This window comes from Oreochromis niloticus, linkage group LG7 (genome assembly GCF_001858045.2).
Source record: "Oreochromis niloticus isolate F11D_XX linkage group LG7, O_niloticus_UMD_NMBU, whole genome shotgun sequence".
Lineage (NCBI taxonomy): Eukaryota > Metazoa > Chordata > Actinopteri > Cichliformes > Cichlidae > Oreochromis > Oreochromis niloticus.
In genome coordinates, this window is record NC_031972.2 from 1654465 (window position 1) to 1675018 (window position 20554).

The 20554-nt window shown below is 41.8% G+C and overlaps 1 protein-coding gene across 1 annotated transcript in view; it reads right to left on the reverse strand.

Moving 5' to 3' along the window:
• lamb4 (laminin, beta 4) overlaps window positions 1–20554 on the reverse strand; it is a 76129-nt gene that overhangs the window by 39956 nt on the left and 15619 nt on the right. The window contains exons 13-24 of the mRNA XM_019361994.1: window positions 20301–20380; window positions 19775–19994; window positions 12296–12655; window positions 12109–12208; window positions 11535–12001; window positions 7303–7440; window positions 2280–2471; window positions 2065–2177; window positions 1417–1528; window positions 1006–1186; window positions 770–913; window positions 445–676 (exon numbers count right to left, since the gene is read on the reverse strand). Coding sequence (XP_019217539.1) covers window positions 445–676; window positions 770–913; window positions 1006–1186; window positions 1417–1528; window positions 2065–2177; window positions 2280–2471; window positions 7303–7440; window positions 11535–12001; window positions 12109–12208; window positions 12296–12655; window positions 19775–19994; window positions 20301–20380 — 2339 coding nt within the window. The remainder of the gene's footprint in view (window positions 1–444; window positions 677–769; window positions 914–1005; window positions 1187–1416; window positions 1529–2064; window positions 2178–2279; window positions 2472–7302; window positions 7441–11534; window positions 12002–12108; window positions 12209–12295; window positions 12656–19774; window positions 19995–20300; window positions 20381–20554) is intronic.

The following is a 20554-nucleotide window of genomic DNA, read 5'->3' on the forward strand; positions in this document are numbered from 1 at the left end:
CAGGTACAGACCCTCAGCAGTAAGTACTGGCACACTTATCTCCTGAGTAAATCTAACTTCATACATTTACATTTACTCAGAGACATAGCAAAGACATTTTCAGAGGGAAAAAAATCACCAGCTGAGTTACAGTAAAAAAGGTTTTTTTTTTTGGTTTTTTTTAAAATTACATCTGTTTGCAGATAAAAGCTGCTTAACTGAAAACTGAAAACCCAACCTCTTTGTCTAATTCTCTCTGTTCTTCATCATTATGGAGTACAGTATGTACTACATCTCTGACTCGAGGAGAGGGCCTAAGGGTACATCTGTCACCATCTTACAATGCTGTGATTGCAGCCATTCCCCAACTTTCTGTGAATGGTACTCATGGCCATTGATCATGACAATTTGCATATTGATGATCAAGGACCTGACCTCACAGACCATTGTTAGTCAGTGACTAACCTTTCACAACTGGGTCCAGTAGTGTGCTCCCTGCAGCTCAGACAGTCTCCGGTAAGTCCATCACACATCTCTGACAGCCCATTACATTCACACGATCGACAGGAAGGGAATCCCCAGAATCCCATCTGACAGCGATCGCAGCGCTGACCCGCCGTCTCTGAACGACATGCACACTGACCACTGACCTGATCGCACAGCTCTGACACAGAGCCATGGGGGTCACAATCACATCCTGCAAACAGGTGAGAATTCATTGTGAATCAACTGTCAGACGCTCAGAGAGAAAACGAAAGGTAGTGTTTCCCCTCTGGGTTTGGTTTCTTACGTTTGCAGCCTTCAGGTCCAAAGCCAAACGTCACTGGGGCACAGGCATCGCAGCAACGACCAATCACATTGGCCTTACATTGACAAAACCCACCCAGTTTACTGCAGGATGGTCCAATAGAGCCGATAACATTACACCTGCAAACTGACAGCAGGTAAAGCACAGAAATAAACATATAAAACACTTGTCTTTTACTTTTTGTCTCAGTCCTGGATGATCTCAGTCCAACTACTTACGGACAGCTCCATTGTGGATTTGTGCTGAAAGGCTCATGATGAGTCCCTCGCAGACTTCAGGTAGCGACTCCTGAGGGCCAAGCTTGACAGTCAATCCAGTACAGTGAAACTGGTGAAAAGTGTCGAGGTCGCTCTGAGAGCAGAAATTTTGGACTGACCCAATTCTATTAAAAAGACTAATCTGAAAAAAAGGGGGCAGGATTAAACATGTAGAAATCACCTCATATAGACAGATGCCATCATTTAATTTTGAACAGAAAAAATTGAAACCATGCAATCTTCGCAAATTTGTTTTTTCACAGAGAGAGAGCTAGAGAGTATTGCTCAGCTATGATTGGACAGTTACTGTTAGTAGGAGGATTTTAGGGAATATGTCAATCACTTTATCTGAATAGATGAAGAACTCCTTACCGAGTCAATTAGGATGTGTGAACCATCAGATCTGGGCTGTTTGTAAAAGGTGATATCCACAAAATAGTGACCTCCAGCATTCAGACAGAGCAGAGAGTCCAGAATACCTCGTCTGGAAAAACAAACGGCAAAAACAAACAAAAACTGCTGCTACTGAGACACAATCTCTGACACAAGTACACTATTAAAGCTTCAGAGAACCTTGGAGCCCACATAAATAAAATGTGTAAGAATGTCTCTGTATGTGGAACCAGGAGTAAAAAGGCACAACATGTGTGTTAGCTGTAGCTGCTAGCTGTCTGCTTTCCTTTTATAGATATTCTGTTGAGAGTCCTCTGTCAGTACATCCTGGTTTGGTTCACAAGCTGCACTATGACTGACAGCAAGGGGCTGCAAAGTTTATTAAATCATCACACACACGCAGCTATGCCCTATCATTGATATACACACAGAGCCTGCTGCCTGTGCCACAAACATGATGTCACCCACAGACCACCTAAACATGGCCTCTGTAAACAACTCACACAGAGACTGTACAATATCCTGTACAATTTATTCTGCTAGTTTCAAAGAACCTGCTTCATTTCACATCTGAATAGTCATGTGACCTTCATGGACGTAATAGACGCCCTGTTTTCTGATTCTCACCTAGAGTTTCCAGGTAGAATCAGAGTTTTACTTCCTGTTGGACTGCTGCTGCAGCCGCCATCGCCTTGTGACACTTTGATGATACTGACTAAAGCCATCCAGTCAGATGCAGACTAGAGAAAATAATAAATTGACATGACTTATAGAAAGATAATTACGTCAATTTTATTAAACATGTACATTTACATTAAGTTTAGTATTCAAATTCTCCTCACCTCTAGTTCATAGGAAATCACCAGCTGGTAATCAGTCGAAGATGGGAGGTTGTCCACAGTAAATCTAAGCCCCACCCCCTCAAACACTCTAACCAATCCCAGGCCAGTCCAGGTTACTGGCTGGTGATATGCCCTCTGACAGGGAATGATTTGCAGGGTGTAACCGGGGACCAGAGGGATGCTGGTTTGCTGCTGGATGGAAACAAACAACAGATGCACTGAGGAAAGAGGACGATCTGATTAGCTGAAACATGTGGCTTGCAAAAGTATTCGGCCCTCTAGAACTTTTCCACATTTTGTCACATTACAGCCACAAACATGAATCAATTTTATTGGAATTCCACGTGAGAGACCAATACAAAGTGGTGTACACGTGAGAAGTGGAACGAAAATCATACATGATACCAAACATTTTTTACAAATAAATAACTGAAAAGTGGGGTGTGCGTAATTATTCCGTCCCCTGAGTCAATACTTTGTAGAACCACCTTTTGCTGCAATTACAGCTGCCAGTCTTTTAGGGTATGTCTCTACCAGCTTTGCACATCTACAGACTGAAATTCTTGCCCATTCTTCTTTGCAAAACAGCTCCAGCTCAGTCAGATTAGATGGACAGCGTTTGGGAACAGCAGTTTTCAGATCTTGCCACAGATTCTCAATTGGATTTAGATCTGGACTTTGACTGGGCCATTCTAACACATGGATATGTTTTGTTTTAAACCATTCCATTGTTGCCCTGGCTTTATGTTTAGGGTCGTTGTCCTGCTGGAAGGTGAACCTCCGCCCCAGTCTCAAGTCTTTTGCAGACTCCAAGAGGTTTTCTTCCAAGATTGCCCTGTATTTGGCTCCATCCATCTTCCCATCAACTCTGACCAGCTTCCCTGTCCCTGCTGAAGAGAAGCACCCCCAGAGCATGATGCTGCCACCACCATATGTGACAGTGGGGATGGTGTGTTCAGAGTGATGTGCAGTGTTAGTTTCCCACCACACATAGCGTTTTGCATTTTGGCCAAAAAGTTCCATTTTGGTCTCATCTGACCAGAGCACCTTCTTCCACATGTTTGCTGTGTCCCCCACATGGCTTGTGGCAAACTGCAAACGGGACTTCTTATGGTTTTCTGTTAACAATGGCTTCCTTCTTGCCACTCTTCCATAAAGGCCAACTTTGTGCAGTGCACAACTAATAGTTGTCCTATGGACAGATTCCCCCACCTGAGCTGTAGATCTCTGCAGCTCATCCAGAGTCACCATGGGCCTCTTGGCTGCATTTCTGATCAGCGCTCTCCTTGTTCGGCCTGTGAGTTTAGGTGGACGGCCTTGTCTTGGTAGGTTTACAGTTGTGCCATACTCCTTCCATTTCTGAATGATGGCTTGAACAGTGCTCCGTAGGATGTTCAAGGCTTAGGAAATCTTTTTGTAGCCTAAGCCTGCTTTAAATTTCTCAATAACTTTATCCCTGACCTGTCTGGTGTGTTCTTTGGATGTCATGGTGTTGTTGCTCCCAATATTCTCTTAGACAACCTCTGAGGCCGTCACAGAGCAGCTGTATTTGTACTGACATTAGATTACACACAGGTGCACTCTATTTAGTCATTAGCACTCATCAGGCAATGTCTATGGGCAACTGACTGCACTCAGACCAAAGGGGGCTGAATAATTACGCACACCCCACTTTGCAGTTATTTATTTGTAAAAAATGTTTGGTATCATGTATAATTTTCGTTCCACTTCTCAAGTGTACACCACTTTGTATTGGTCTTTCACGCGGAATTCCAATAAAATTGATTCATGTTTGTGGCTGTAATGTGACAGAATGTGGAAAAGTTCAAGGGGGCCGAATACTTTTGCAAGCGATTGTATGAGTTGGGCTGTGTCCAAATTCAGGGGCTGCATCCTTCGGAGACCGCATTTGTGGGACGATTATATCACAGCACACCAAATTCAAAGGCTGCTCCAAATGTGACCCACAAATGCGTCCTCCTTTTCCCCGGATTTGAAGGAGGGTCCGGTGTATCCTTCATGGCCCAGAGAAGCCCAGACCTCTCTCCCCAGCCATCTCCTCCAGTTTATCCGCGGGAACAGCAAGGCATTCCCAAGCCAGCCAAGAGATATAATCTCTCCAGCATGTCCTGGGTCTACCCCAGGGCTTCCTCCTGATGGGACATGCCCATAACACCTCGCCCAGGAGGCATTCTTGTCAGATGCTCGAACCATCTAGACTGGCTCCTTTCGATGTGGAGGAGCAGCAGCTCTACTCTGAGCCCCTCCCGGATGGCTGAACCTCTCTAAGGGAGAGGCCAGCCACCCTTCAGAGGAAGCCCATTTCTGCCACTTGTATCCACGATCTCTTTCTTTCGGTTACTACCTACAGTTTGTGACCATAGGTGAGGGTAGGGACGTAGATCAACCGGTAAATTGAGAGTTTCGCTTTTACACTCAGCTCCCTCTTCACCACGATGGACTGGTACAGTGTCCGCATCACTGGAAGTGCAGCACAAATCCGGCTGTCGATCTCTCCTTAACTTGGGGCAGTAACTCGTCCCTGACCTGGAGTGGGCACCCCAACCCTTCCGGCTGAGGACCATGGCCTCAGATTTGGAGATGCTGATTCTCATTCCCACCACTTCACACTTGGCTGTGAACCGTTCCAGTGTGAGCTGGAGGCCATCACCCGATGAAGCCAGCAGAACCACATAATCCGCGAAAAGCAGGGATAAGATTCTGAGACCATCCAGGTGAAAGCCTTCCACCATTTCGCTACACCTATAAATTCTGTCCATAAAAATTTTGAACAGAATCGGTGACAAAGGGCAGCCCTAGCGGAGCCCATCACCCACTGGGAATGAGTCCCACTAATTACCGTCTATGCAGACCAAGCTCTTGCAATGGTTGTATAAGGATTGAATGGCTTGTAGCAATGGGCCAAACACCCCATACTCCTGGAGCACACCCCACAGGAAACTCAGAGGGACACGGTCGAATGCCTTCTCCAAGTCCACACAACACATGTCCACAGCCAAAACACTGGCTGGGCAAACTCCCATGCACCCTCAAGTATCCTTGAGAGGATAAAGAGCTGGTCCGGTTTTCCACAACCAGGATGAAAACCGCATTGTTCCTCCTGTATCTGAGGTTTGACTAAAGGACAGACTCTACTTTCCAACACCCTGGCATAGACGTTCCCAGGGAGGCTGAGGAGTGTGATCCCCCTATAGTTGGAACACAACCTCTGGTCTCCTTTCTTAAAGATGGGAACCACCACCCCAGTCTGTCAATCCAGAGGTACCACCCCTGATCTCCATGCAACATTGCAAAGGTGTGTCAACCAGGACAGCCCTACACCATCCAAACTCAGGGCAGACCTCATCCACCCTAAGGGGTCTGCCACCAAGGAGTTGTTTAACTGCCTCAGTGATCTCACCCTCGGAGATTGGTAGGTCATCCCGCACCCCAGACTCTGCTGACTTCACAGAAGACATGCCAGTGGGATTAAGGAGGTCCCCAAAGTATTCCTTCCACCGCCCGACAATTTTCTCAGTCGAAGTCAGCAGCACTCTACCTGCACTATACACAGTGCAGGTAGAGCACCGCTTTTCACTCCTGAATCGCCTGACGGTTTGCCAGAATCTCTTCGAGGCCTTCTGAACTCTCAAACTCTCAAACTCTCCAAACTCCTCCCACACCCAAGTTTTTGCATCATCCGCAACCTGAGCCACGTTCCGTACGTGGCTGCCTCCGAAGTCCCACAGGCTAACCAAGGACTCCTTCAATATGACTCCTTCTTCAGCCTGGTGGCTCCCTTCACCTCTGGAGTCCACCATTTGGTTTGGGGGTTACCACCATGTTGGCACCAACCACAGCGCAGTGCAGCAGTTTTGGTGATGGAGGTGCTGAACATGGTCCATTTGGACTCAATGTCCCCAGTCTCCCTTGGAATGCTGTTGAAGCTCTGCCAGAGGTGTGCGTTTAAAATCTCACGGACTGGGGGCCTCTGCCAGGCGTTCCCAGCACACCCTCACTATACGTTTAGCTGCGCCATGTCTGTCCAGTGTCCTCCCCTGCCACCTGATCCAACTCACCACCATGTGGTGATCAGTTGACAGCTCAGCCCCTCTCTTTACCCGAGTGTCCAGAACTTATGGCCGCAGGTCTGGTGATATGATTACAAAATTGATCATCGACCTGTGTCCATAAGTGCCACGTGCACTTATGGACACTCTTATGTTAGAACATGGTGTTCGAATCCAGAATTCATTGTGAATCTAAGGTTGAAGCAAATTTTTGGAAAAAAATGACAGATGGTTGTAGCAAAGCAGTCCAGAAATAAACTTAAAGGTAAGTACTGGGTTTTTATCTCACCCAAATATCCAGTGGAACCAAATGTTAGCATACCAAATAATCTTAAAACATCAAAATTAGTTAACCTTCATCTAAGTTACATGATATTAGTCATATCACCACTTAATTGGGTCATGCAAACTTTGGTTAGTTACAACCTGAGCCTGTCACCTTTGTTATAAAGCCCAATATTTCTGTGGATCTTATGTCCTGTTTCCCATTTTCTCTTTTATTCTCTCTTGTTAAAATGAAAATACGTCCCATCATTCTAATACGAAAATTGTGCTTCATCCTGCAAGTTAACAGATGCTTGATGAGACCTATTATATTTGTACACTCAAAATGAAATGAGACTAGTCTCATGAGCTACTCTTGCAAACTAGCTAAACTTAGCATCATTGTTGGTTAAAGGGACTCAGTGCCCAGATTCACATGCAGATGAAAAAACACAATAAAAGAAAGATTTTCTGTTTTTCTGTTGAACATTCTGACCACCACAGCAGTAGCTGCTATTGTCATTGTTGCCAGGTAACAGGAACCCCACGTTGTAGGCTAGACCGTCCAATTTCACAGCCTTGCACTTCTAGTCTTTGCTGCCTTGGAAGGATGCAGCCCGCGAATTTGGACATGGCCTATAGTCTCCCACTGATCAAAGCATTAACATGTAACAAGAAATGGATCTCACCAATCTCTTTCTCCTTTTCTGTCGCTGGGCAAGTTGTTGAGCCTGCCGAACTAAAATGACTCGTCCATTTTGGAACTTAGTGTCAAAACCTTGCTCTTTGAAGTACTGCTCACACTGAGGTAACACTCCTGGGTTCAGCTGAAAACACACACAGATACTGTGTATATAGTGCAAGTGGGCAGCATTCACAGTGCTTCACTTGTTCCACATTTTGTCATATTACAGCCTTATCCCAAAATGGATTTAAATCATTTTTCACCTTGAATTTCTACTTAGAATACCCTAGAATGACAAAGTAAAATGAGTTTCCTTGAAATTCTTGCAAATTTATTAAAAATGAAAATACAAACAAATAACATGTAGCTATAAGGAGGAATTGTCTGCAGACCTTTGAGCCTGGACTGTATTGAGGCACGGATCTGGGGAAGAGTATAGAAACATTTCTGAAGGTCCCAAATGAGCACAGCGGCCTGCATTATTCATAAATAGACATTTAGAACCACCATGACTCTTCCTAAAGCTGGCTGCTCAGCAAAGGGTTAGGGAGCTCTGACAGAGCTCCAGGGTTGCTTTGTGGAGAGAGGAGAACCTTCCAGAAAGACAGCCATTTTTGCAGCACTCCACCAATCAGGCCTGTATGGTAGCATGGCCAGACGGAAGAGATTCCTCAGTAAAAGGCTCAAGAGTTTGCTACACAGCATACCAAAGACTCTCAGACCATGAGTAACAAAATTCTTTGGTCTGAGGAAATGAAGATTGAACTTTTTGGCCTGACTGCCAAGCATCATGTCTGGAAGAAACCAGCCACAGCTCATCACACGCTCAATACCATCGCTACAGGGAATCATGGTGATATAGAATCATGCTGTGGTGATGTCTTTCAGGAGGAACTGGGAGACTAGTGAGGGTTTAAGGAAAGATAAATGCTGCAATGTATAGTGATATCCTTTGTGGGAAATATATCATTTTTTATTAAGCTTGAGTAGTGGCATTTTGGTAAAACTTTTATTAAGTGAAGTAATCATAATCATTTTCTTATACATGTTGCAAATGTGCTCATAAAGAGTTAGCATTCAGTCTTTTGAGGGTCATAAGCTTCATCTGGTGGGACTGTCCAGATGACCTATTGTGAAAAGTGACTCAGAGTGCAGTAAAGGTCAATGCAAACACGCTTACAGACACAGACAACACATAGACTCATTTCTAGATTAGAGGTAAGATACATTTTGCTTGCAACTGCATTTTGTGCCTGCATAGCAACAGTTTTGGTACAGGACGTGCTCATGATGTTCCAGAGATAAGCGTGAAGAGAACGAGCAACAGGAAACACCTGGAGTGAAGACGGTTGAAGACGGCTCTTTAAGTGTGTTAAAGGTTGTCAACAAAAGAAATGTAGCAACTGTCATTAACTGTAATCTATGCATGTTATGTATCTGCTTGATGCAAGAAGGGGCGTGAACCCTGACATACAAAAACCATTTGAAGTGTGCTTTCTAGCGGAGATCTATGCTGACAATGTGATGGTGTAAATCTTCCCACGCGTGTGTTCAATAAAATCATTGTTTTGACTGAACTCATCTGGAGCAGTGGTTGTTTGTCTCACACCTCAATCAAAGAATTCGGGACACCTTGAAATCCTAACCTGCTCCAGAACACTCTGGACCTCAGACTGGACGAAGGTTCATCTTCCAACAGTGCAACAATTCTAAGCACACAGCCAAGATAAGAAAGGTGTGGTCCAGACAGAGCTTAGGCTTGAAATCAAATAAGCATTTCTGTAGAAATCTTAAAATGGCCTTGCACTGATGCTCCCCATTCAAGCTGATGGAGCTTGAGATGTTCTATTCAGTTCAACTCAATTCAATTCAGTTTTATTTATACAGCTCCAAATTACAACAACAGTCACCTCAAGGTGTATTGTAAGGTAGACCCTACAATAATACAGAGAAAACCCTCACAATCATATGACCCCTTGTGAGCAAGCACTTTGGCGACAGTGGGAAGGGAAAACTCCCTTTTTAACAAGAAGAAACCTCCGGAGAGAGAAGGAAGACAGGATAAAGACATGCTGTGGAAGAGAGACAGAGATTTATAACAAGTATGAATCAGTGCAGAAAGCATAACTAATGGAGGACTCGGGGTGACCCAGTGTTTTGAGTTTTGTACTTTTATTTTTGGTTCATGACTGTTAGGTTTTTGGTTTCTGTTTTTGTATTTCTTGATCTCTACTTCTTCTGGGTTTGTGATTTATAGTTCGTAGATTTAGTTCTGTCCTTGTGTTTATTCTCTTGTTTCCCAGTCAGTCATGTCTCATGTCACTCCTGTTCCTGTACTCTGTGTTCCCTCAGTTGAGTACCAAGTGTGTATTTCTGTGCCTGTCCTGGTCCCACGTCTCCTGTCTAGTCATCCCTGTCCTTATGTTCCCTCTGTACCGTGTCAGTGTTATCATAGCGTTAAGCTCGTGCCTCCGAGTCCATGTCTGTGTGTACGTGGCATAATTCCTGTTTTATTTTGATAGTCTCGCTCCTACACCAGTGGATCTAGTTTTGCCTTCCCTCGTCTCATTATGTCTGATTTGTCCCAGCTGTGTTTCTTCCTGTTTCCTAATCCTCTCATGATCCTACCTGTGTATTTTAGTCCTCAGTCTACCCCTGCTTATTGTCGCATCATTAACCTTCATGGACACTCTCTTTGTGCTGTGTTTTCACCCCTTTTGTTCCTGTAAATATCCTTGCTCTTAGTTCTGGTTCATTTCCTGGAGTTTCCTAGTTTTAGGCTCCAGTGCCCAGTTCAGTGTCTATTTTCGTGTTTGTGATTGAGTTCGTTTCTATGAAGAGTTTTCCCAGCAATAAAGCTGTGCTCTGAGTTTAAGTTTCCATTTCTGAGTCCTGCATTTGGGTCCTTCATCCTTCCTGCTCCAGAGCACTAGCCTTGACAGACAGTGTCTCATGAATCCAAACGGGAAGCTGGTTCCACAAAAGTGGGACCTGAAAACTGAAGGCTCTGCCTCAGATTCTACTTTTAAATAGTCTAGGAAAGACGATAGGGACAAACTGCAGAAAAATAGGTGGGCCAAGCGTGTAGCATTGTACTCAACAGAACTTGAAGGTGCCATTGCTGCCAAACATGCTTAAAGTATTGAGGAAAGGCTATGAATACTTATGTACATGATATATTTTTGTTTTTTATTTTTAATAAATTTGTAATAATTTCAAGCAAACCTTTTTTACTTTGTTATTATGGGGTATTGTGTGAAGAATTATGAGTTGAAAAAATGAATGCAATGAATTTCAGACTAAGGCTGTATCATTACACAATGTAGAACAATCAAAATGCTGTGAATAGTTTGCTGAATGCACTTTAAAAAGACAATTTTACAGATAAACAAATATTAATACTTAACTATAGCTGTGTAGGTTCTCAGTCATTCAGGTCATGGTAGCCTAAGGAGCTTGGAAGGAAAGCAACTGGACTTCTTTAATTCAATTAAAATTCAGACCGCGGTCAACTAAACCGTCATTTGTGCACTTCTACACTAGCCTTTACGGGGGCGCTTTTTTTCCCTTCATTCCCAATCGCAAACATAGACCTGCGCACACATACACCCGCACGCGGGCACATATTGCATTGAGACAGTGTGGTTGCATCATATTCAAAAATTCATTAAAAAATCATTCTTGATAGTTGGTGTCCAACTTTTAACACATTCCTGCTCTGGGTCACCTTCTCTACCTCTGGGCCAAGTTTCATCTTAGACTGCTTTCTTACTACCAAGAAATTGAAGGACAAGTTTGCTCAAATTTAACAACTTTAAAGGAATGTGATAACGTCATATTAGAAATTAGAACTTTTATTGTCAATGTACAGTTGCTTGCACACTGAAATTTGAAAGCAAGACCACAAAGGTGTGAAAGTAAAGAAAACAATATACAATAAAGAAGAAGAATAGACAATATAAGAACACTGTGTAAACTATATACATGATGTAGACGTCGTAATAAAATAAAGTAAATTATAAATAACGGTGGAAGGGCTATGGTCATTATGGGATGGAGATTGCACATCTGCCAAAATACCGCACAGGAAAAATATTGCTCAGGAGGAGCAGAATACTGTACGGAAACAAAAAGAAACTCACACACACACAAAAAATAGTAATAATAATAAATAGCAAGTAGGAGCAACAGAATGATTGCAAGATACTCTAAATTTGCATTTATTTTTCAGACAACCCACGGGAAGAAGCTGCTCTTTAGTCTGTTGGTTTTGTACCTAATGGATCTGAACCTTTTTCCAGAGGGCAGGATGTTGAATAGATGGTGGTTAGGATGGAGGCGGTCTTTTATGATTGCCCCGGCTCTGGAGAGACATCTAGAGCTGGCAATGGAGTCCAGGGTGGAGAGTGGACAGCCGATCATCTTCTCTGCAGTTCTGATGACCCTCTGGAGTCTCTTCTTATTGGCTGTTGTGCAACCGGCGTACCACACGGGGATGGCGTGCACCAGCACACTGTCAATTGTGGTACGATAGAAGGAGAATAGTAGGTCAGACTGCAGCCTGTTCCATCTCAGAACCCTCAAGAAATGGAGGTGCTGCTGGGCTTTCTTCACCAGGGCTGATGTGTTAGTTGTCCAGTATAGGTCCTCGGAAATGTGGGTACTGAGGAACTTAAAGGAGGACACCCTCTCCACGTAGTCACCTTTTATGGATAGGGGAGGGGGATGAGTTTTTTTCTGACCATGACCACTTCCTTGGTTTTCCTGGTGTTTAGGGTTATGTTAATGTAGTCACACCATTCTGTCAGACGTTGGATCTCATCTCTGTAGGCAGTGTCATCATCATCGGTGATGAGCCCCATCAGAGTGGCACACATCCCTGTGGTGAGCCAGTGCTGGGTGGATGATCTCTGGTTGCCAACCATAACTGTTTGTGATCAGTCTGTGAGAAAGTTTTTGATCCATGCACATGTAGCAAGGGGGAAGTCTAAGTTTACCAGCTTGGCTATAAGAATGTCTGAGATGATGGTATTAAAGGCCGAGCTGAAATCACTGATGAGCATCCTTACGAAAGTCCCAGGATTCTCCAGGTGATGCAGAGCAGAGTGGAGGGCAGTGGAAATTGCATCCTCGGTTGACGTGTTTGCCTTATAGGCAAACTGGTGGGGGTCAAAGCTAGGTGTGATGCAGTCCTTTATGTGCTTTAAGACCAGCTTCTTAAAGAACTTTGCAACCACTGAAGTCAGTGCAATGAGTCTGTAATCATTGAGGCCACTGATGGTGGTGGACTCGGAACTATTGTTGCTGATTTCAGGCAATGAGGGGCAGTGCCATATGACAGGGAGAGGTTGAATAGTCTGGTGAAAACAGGAGCCAGGTGGTTGGCGCAGGTTTTGAGGATACTCCCAGGTATTCCATCTGGGCCAGCGGCTTTTCTCTGGTTTACTGCTCTGAACACATTGGTTTTCTTGGAGAGTAAATGTGTGAGGGCTGTGCTCAGAGGAGGCTGTGGGCAGAAGGGTGTGCATGGTAGGGGGGTGTCTACAGTTCTCTCAAAGCTCACAAAGAAGTGGTTAAGTTCCTCTGCTAATGGGATTTCCATGTTATCTGTATTTGTCCCATTGCCTTTGTAGTTGGTGATGTGTTTCAGGCCCTCCCATACCTTCTTGGAGTTGTTGTCTGAGAGGTGATCTGATAGTTTATTTGAGAAGTCCAGTTTTGCTGCTCTGATGCCTTTTTTATGGTCTGCTCTTGGTCTGCTATACATATCCTGGTCCCCAGATTTGTATGCAGAGTTGCGTGCCTTTAAGAATTCCTGAACCTTACTTGTCATCCAGAGTTCATTGCTGGGGTAGACCTGGACCCGCTTTTCTGTGGTGACAGTATCCATGCAGTCCGTAACCCAGCACTGCAGATGTGTGGGTCTCTAGGTTGCCATGTTCGAAGACACTCCACTCTGTGAGAGCAAAAGAGTCCTGCAGCTGAGCCAGAGCTTCCTCAGAAAAGGTGTTAATTGTTCTGATGGTGGGCTTTGTCCTTTTCCTGAGTGGTGTGTATGCCGGGACAACGAGCAGGGAGAGGTGGTCGGACATATTCAGGTGGGGGAGGGGAACAGATCTGTAGGCTTGCTTAATATTTGAGTAAACATGGTTCAAGGTGTTATTTCCTCTTGTAGAATTATAGGGATTATTTTACATAACCATCATCTTTATCATTGCATTAATTATCATTTCATCCAACCATTTTATTGAAGTTGTTGGCATTATGTTATAATTTGTATTACAGGGGTTATCATAATCAAATATTAACATGTTTATTACAGGTGCAGTTATAACCACTTTAAATCGTTGAGTTAAATCTATAATCTTAAAAGCTTATATGCTGAGTATATTGTTACAGTAAAATAGTAGCTGAGCAAAGGCCTGGATGTATTCAGCTTCTTTTTGCATTTGAGTTTGCCTAGCAACAGGTGACAGAAGGAGGACAAGTCCATGGGGACCTCAAAGGCCTGAGATCATCACCATATTTGGAAGAGGATGCCAGAAAGGGGAACTTCTGTGTCTGCATTTATCTCTTAGAATAGATCATTGTCTGTACAAGGGGCAAATAATGTTCTTAAGATGTGCTTGTAAACGCAAGAGGGGGCGTTATAATACCCTGATGTTATAAAAGCAAGCTGAAGTGTATTTTTGGACGGGGATTTACAACTGATGTTTTGCAGTTTACATCTCCCCACGCTGCGTGTATTCATTAAAAATCAACTGTTTGACCGACCTCTTCTGGACCATCATTGTTTTACTCTCGTCCTCAATTTCGGACCCGTAACATTTGGTGCATTAGCCGGTGGTTGAGGGGGGAGAGAGTTGGAGGTTGAGACCGAGAGGGTCCGAAGCGCTCGAACGGGCAGACACGAGTCAGTGGTCGAAGTGAGTGGACATAAGGCGGCTTATTCAAAGGTAAGGCACTACCTGTTGAATTATTTCCAAACTGTGCCAGATTGGATATTGCAAAATTAAAAGTTTACTCACTGAAATTACTGGTAAATGTCTGTTTTGATTTTGGTGAAAATCTCATGAGAGTTGAAATTGAAGTAATGATAATGAAACGTTAAGTGACAGTACTGAGTAAATAAAAGCAGTTGGACTGCTAAGTGAATTTAGAAGAATAGGTAATTGGTCATTTTTAATTGGTGAGATGGTTGGACCGGCTTCGGTCATATACTTAATGTGAAGTTATGATGGTTGTTTTAAATTAAGGTAAATTTCTGTAGAACGGCAGTTGGACTGCTAAGAAGTGCATTGTTCGGAGGTGACGCTCCCAATTTCCTTGGGGATGCTCGGGATTTCCTTGGGAAGGGATAGTCCGATTGGCAATCGTGGACAACTGAGGACGGTCCAAAATAGCTACTGATTGGATCAGTTTACTGTTTGGAACGGTATTTGCGCTTTTTTGGGTAGTAAAGCTTGGAGCTTGGGCGTTGGACGCTTTTAAATTGTGTTAGGGACTTTAGAAATCAGGCCAGAGACAGGTTGGACCTGATACTGGTTAATTGATCGCAAAAAACTTGGAGTTTATCCCTTGGAGGGTTAATTTAAAATTATCAAAATTATTTAGGTGTTAAAATGTCAGGCCTGATATTGCAGTTGTAATTAAAAGACGTCTGTGTAATATAAAATAGACTTGTGTGTGAGATGAGTCTGTGAGTCAGGCTGGTATTATTTTTAGACTGTGTGTGTGTGAAAATGCAAATGAGGCAGCTGCGAGGTCCCTAGAGTTTTAGGAAGTTATAGAGACTGTTACACATTGCTGAATGCCTGTATTTAAGACTCTGGTTTTGTTTATTACAATATTGTAAGTAAAGTTTTTATTTCTTGCCATGACTGTATGACTTTTTTGCTGGGTTTTGAGATAGGATACATAAACTGTTGATACTTAGGACCGTTATTTGGGGTCTGAAAACTGAAATTGACCTTGAAATAATTTCATTAATAAGTATGTCTGTAAGTGATGTCTCTTTTGGTGTGTTCAAGTAAGATGTTTTAGGATTTTTAGATGGGTTTTGTTTCAGTTTGAGATAATATACACAGTTACATTTGGTGTTTCTCAGGTATTGTGGTTGACTTTGAGTGATACATATAGGTGTAAGTCGTTTGATGTTTGTTGGGCTAAGGAGGACTTTAGAAGATTGTAAGTGGTTTTTCTGTTAGTCCGATAATATATAAGTAGTTAGATTTGACAGACTTGTTTACATTTTGGCTTTATGTTAATATAGGTTGCAGCGGGCACAGAGGAAACATAGCACAACATCTTAAGGGTTTAAAATAATAATAAATAAATGAATAAATACAGGAAAGTTTCTTAAGGGTTTTTGTGTGTGTTTTTAGGGATAGTTTTTGTGGGTTTTGAGGGGGAGTGTGTGTTTGTGTGTGTCAAACGGGAGGTCTGAATACAGCTAGTGAGCTGGTGACAGACGCTGTAACATGAAAACAGAGGAATTAGAGACTAGAATGTCCTAGAAAGCAATAAAATGCAAATTAACAAGCTGTGAACGGGTTAAACCACGGTTGGTTTCACAAATAATGCTGCATAAAAAGTTGAATGCGTGTGTTTAAGACGCCATTGGTGTTTATTAGAGGACATAAATAAATAAATAAAGTTCTGAGTTGCTGTAGTGGATGTATAGTAATTGACTGAGTTTTGATATATATATATATATATATATATATCTATATATATATATATATATATATATATATATATATATATATATATACATTGAGTGCACTGTATATACCGAAGACTAAAATATTACTTTCAATAGCAACTTGTTTTCAGAAATAAAGGCTGTGGTGTTTTATTTTTCCAGTTATGCGTGTGCCGTGAGAAGAATTAGAGGTTTCAATTGTTTTTATTTCATTTGCTTTTTCTGAGTTTGAAAAGCATGCCTGTAAAATACTCTCAGGAAAGCGTATTTTGAGTGATTTTAACTGTGTGAATGCTGTCAGTAGTTGATTTGAGTGACTCTGTGTGATTTGTACCAAATAGTAAATAAGTCATAATAACACTAGGGAGGTTTATAGTAGAATGAGTGAAAAAGTGGAAGTTTGAGAGAAAAGGCAGTGTGTGTGAGACGATTATGAAAGTATTGTGTGAATGATGTCACAAAAACTGACAAATGCAAAAACTTAGTATATTTAAAAGTGTGTGTGTGAGAAGAGGGTGTATTGTTTTTAGACCAAGACTTAGTAAAACTAAAGAGGGTTTGTAGACTGTAAATATGAAAAAGAGACTTGTGTGTTTTAAGAAAGAGTAATAAAATTATATTAATTACAGGTTTTAGAAAAGAGACAGACTGAGAGAAATAAATACATGAACTAACAATTACATTAATGAATTGAAAACACACGTACACAAACTGTTACATGTGAAATTATTGTTGGAAAGTTTAATACACACATGAAATAAAGAAAGCAGTTTACACTCCTTTAATTTCCAGAACCAATGTGTCCCCTAGACCTGATAACACCCTTGCCCAGTTGGCCCCTGTATCAGTCGAGCATGGAAGGCTGGATAGCCCATGACGGGTAAGATCCCACCTCGAAACCCTGGGACAACCTAAGGCAGGCACAGTCACGACTGCTCCCTGTGTCCCTAAGTGAGCCTGGAGTCACTGGAGGAGACGGGACTTAAAGGGTAAAGCCGCTGGGCACAGGCGGAGGGGAAATGTCATTAACAATGACCAGTGATGAGCCAAAGAGAGAAAACACACCCTGGCTAAAAGGAGTCTGAAACACTGCAAAAGAAACATTTACAAGATCACAAAGATCACAAAGAAACATTTATAAAAATCACACATACAAACAGAAAATGCACTAACCTTACAGAGATAAGCTCATGAAGATTAATGCATAGATAGTGATTAAAACCTGGCTAAGAACACAAACAAATGTAATTAAATCAGCTTGCTAATTTCATGAGTGTTAGAATGGTGTGAATGTTGAAGAAAATACACTTAAAACACACTTGGATAAAATAGAGTTGTGGAATAACTCAAAAGAAGCTGTATGACAAGGGAGTGAGTTATGGAAAAAACAAAAGAGAAGTGATTAAAGTAGTTTAAAAGGGTGACTTAGGAGTGCTCTTGCACTGATTGACCAAAGCAAGTGATTAGTATAGAAAGAAAATGAAAGTAATTCAATAATGTGATAAGTTTTAAACATGTATTTCTCTTGTCAAGTTAACTTGTTGAGATGTCACTCAGTATGCAAATTAGCTGGAGTGAGTGACGACAGAGGAGCTTCCTGTGTGTGTGTGTGATTGAGGCCTTGAGGAAAGGAAGCAAATTAGACGGTTCAGAGGCGCAGATTTGGACAGGAAATTTATAATTTAGTGATGATACATTGTTGTAATGGGTTTATATCTTAGGCTGAGTCTGAGCCTGAGACATGGTTGTGTGTAAAACGGTGCAGCTTTTGACAAGGTTTTCAGTGCATTGAATGGGTGAAATTTAAGATTGTTTAAGATTTTTTGAGGTTGTTGGTTTTCATTTTAATAAAGGGAGTTTTAATAAACATGGACATGTCTAAGGGGGCCCATTGGTTTTGTAACAGTGCACTTAGAAAAAAAAAAAAACCTGTCAGGTGATTTTGTTTTGTACTTTGATGAGCTAATAATCAGCTCTCTTTCTTTCTCATTTTTGTTCTTAAGCAGGCCTAGAAGAAAGTGAACTAACAGCGCTGACAAAATTTCCGGACAAACAAATATGAGGTGACTTTTCCAGATTTCAATGGGTGGAGGAAAGGCTACCTGTGGGGACCTGATCAGATTGAAAGTCCCTGTCTAAAAGGATTGTAGCGAGCCAATCCAGACAAAAGCATAAAGAACTATTTTCTAAAAAAGAGAAAACAAAATAAAACAAATGAATGATCTCATTTTGCTGGTGTGGAGAATCTGATTATTCGTGCGGGAGTCTCAAATATTTGAAATATGATGTGTGAATGCAGGTGAGTGAGGGTGTGACTGGACCAAGGTGGGGATGAATGAAATGTTGACAAACAGGAGGAGTGGAAGACTTAATTCTGGGGATGCTGATGTTTGCTTGGAGGGAATTTTTGTTTTATTTACTGGGGTTGGATTATGTTATTACATTATAAAATGCTAAATGCTAAGAGGGAACCATTTTTTGATATAACTCATGTTACCATTAACTGAAGAAACACATGATTGATAACTGTTCTGTTTTAAGTTTTTTGTTATGACACAAATTGGATCATAAAGGGGGAGAGTTGAGTATGAAATGTAAAGTATAGGTTTTGTTTCCAGGAAATTCCAAGGATCCAGACTTTTGCATGGAGCAAGGACTTCGAGGAGATTTGACATAATGATTAAATTGATTTTATTCCTTAAACACAGGTTTACAGGGCTGGAGCAGATCTACCGGAGAGGAGGATGGCTGAGGAGTTTGGAGAGATGATATGACTAACCTTTTTCCTTTAATTTCTTAAGCCCGGGTGATGCATTTTGAGTTTTTGAGTTTTTATTTATTTGGACACATCTGATGTGTCCAAATATAAAGGGGGAATTTAAGGGGTAATTTGAAATGGGTTCTAGGATCGTTTTATGACTTTTGGGGTTTTTGATAATTTAGATATGGTAAAACTGAGGCAGAAATTGTTATTTTTAAATAAAGTTATTGTTAAAGTAAAATGAACTGAATCCTGTTTAGAAGATAAAATGCCGGTGTTCATGAGAAGCTGTACACCAAATTTAAAGGGAAATTGTGAGACATTTTTGAATAAAAGATATGCTTTGGGGAAAACTAGTGAAGATTTTAGGAGATTTATGGAATGCCCCTCCTGGGGCATTCCATATGTTGAACAAATTTAGGCAGCACAGTTTTTAAGCATGCTTTGTTAAAGTCCCCTGCGATGATGTGTACTCTCTCTGGATATGTCCGTTGCTGTTCGAAGATCATGTCGTTCAGGTAGGCAAGGGCTGTGCTAACATTAGCATCTGGTGGTATGTAGACTGCTGTTATTAGCACTGCATGCAGTTCTCTGGGATGTTGTTGATCCACTGATAATCGTTGGTAACGGGGTTCTGGCTGTTATAACTGATGTTGTATAATTCCCAAGGACTGTAGCTGAATTTGGCTATGCAATAAGGGAAACAAAAGAAAAAGAAAAGAAAAGGAAGAGCACCCAAGTGGGGGTCCTGGAGCCACTGTGACTGTGCGCGCCGCCATCTTGTACTAAAATGTACAAGATATTAAAAATGTATTAAAAATCATCTGTGATAGTTGGCATAAAATTTTCAGTTGAATACTCCTTTTGGTTACCTTCTTTAGATGTCTCCCAACTTTCCTCACAAAATGCTGTATCTATCCATCTATCTATCTAACTTAAAGGATTCCATTCGCTTTCTTTCCAAGCTCCTAAAATTAATACTGTATGCATTCTGTGTTGTGTGGCTCATCATCTGTTACACACCAGAGAAGAAGATGATGGAGCAGCAGAAGAAGAAGGCGATGGAGGAGGAGAAGTTGTAGAAGAGTTTCCTCCTAGCAGTGGGAAAGTGAGTTCAGCCTCATAGAGGAAATAATTCAGTGGAGGCAAGAAGTACCCGGGTGCAGGGTCAGAGCATCGCCGACCAATCATGTTGGGTAAACAGCGACACTGTCCATCCTCTGGAGAACACCTGACGGGACAGGGAATCCCCCAAAAAGACAGGAAGTGACACAAAGGAGGCTCTATGGTGTCAGTTATTAAGAGTCTAATTACTGCTTTTATGATGACTTTCTAGCTCACTGCAGCATGCCATACCTGTGAGGTAATAAACAGTTTTTTTCTGATTATTTATTGATATTCAGTTGGTTTCTGGTTCTTCTTGTTAATTTTTCTTCTTTTTCAAACTAATCTGTGATTCAGATCAAACTGACTGTTGATCTTTATTCAATACTTTTTATTATGTCACAAACAAAATAAAGACAGAAAGAAAACATACGTGTGTCCTTGAGCGCCGCCAATATCACAGTTACAAGGTGAGCATCTGAACACAGAGTTTCCCAAACCCCAGAAACCTGGCTGAACACAAACACATTAGAAGACATTAAAATCAGACTTTTTTTTCACTCAGAGTGGCTAAAATGTTCCTGATATTTGCTTTAGAATCACTGTGTTCAGGCGATCAGTTCAAACTAAGGACAAAATATATTTTACTTAAACACTGTTTTATACTTTAAAACCAATTCATCTTCA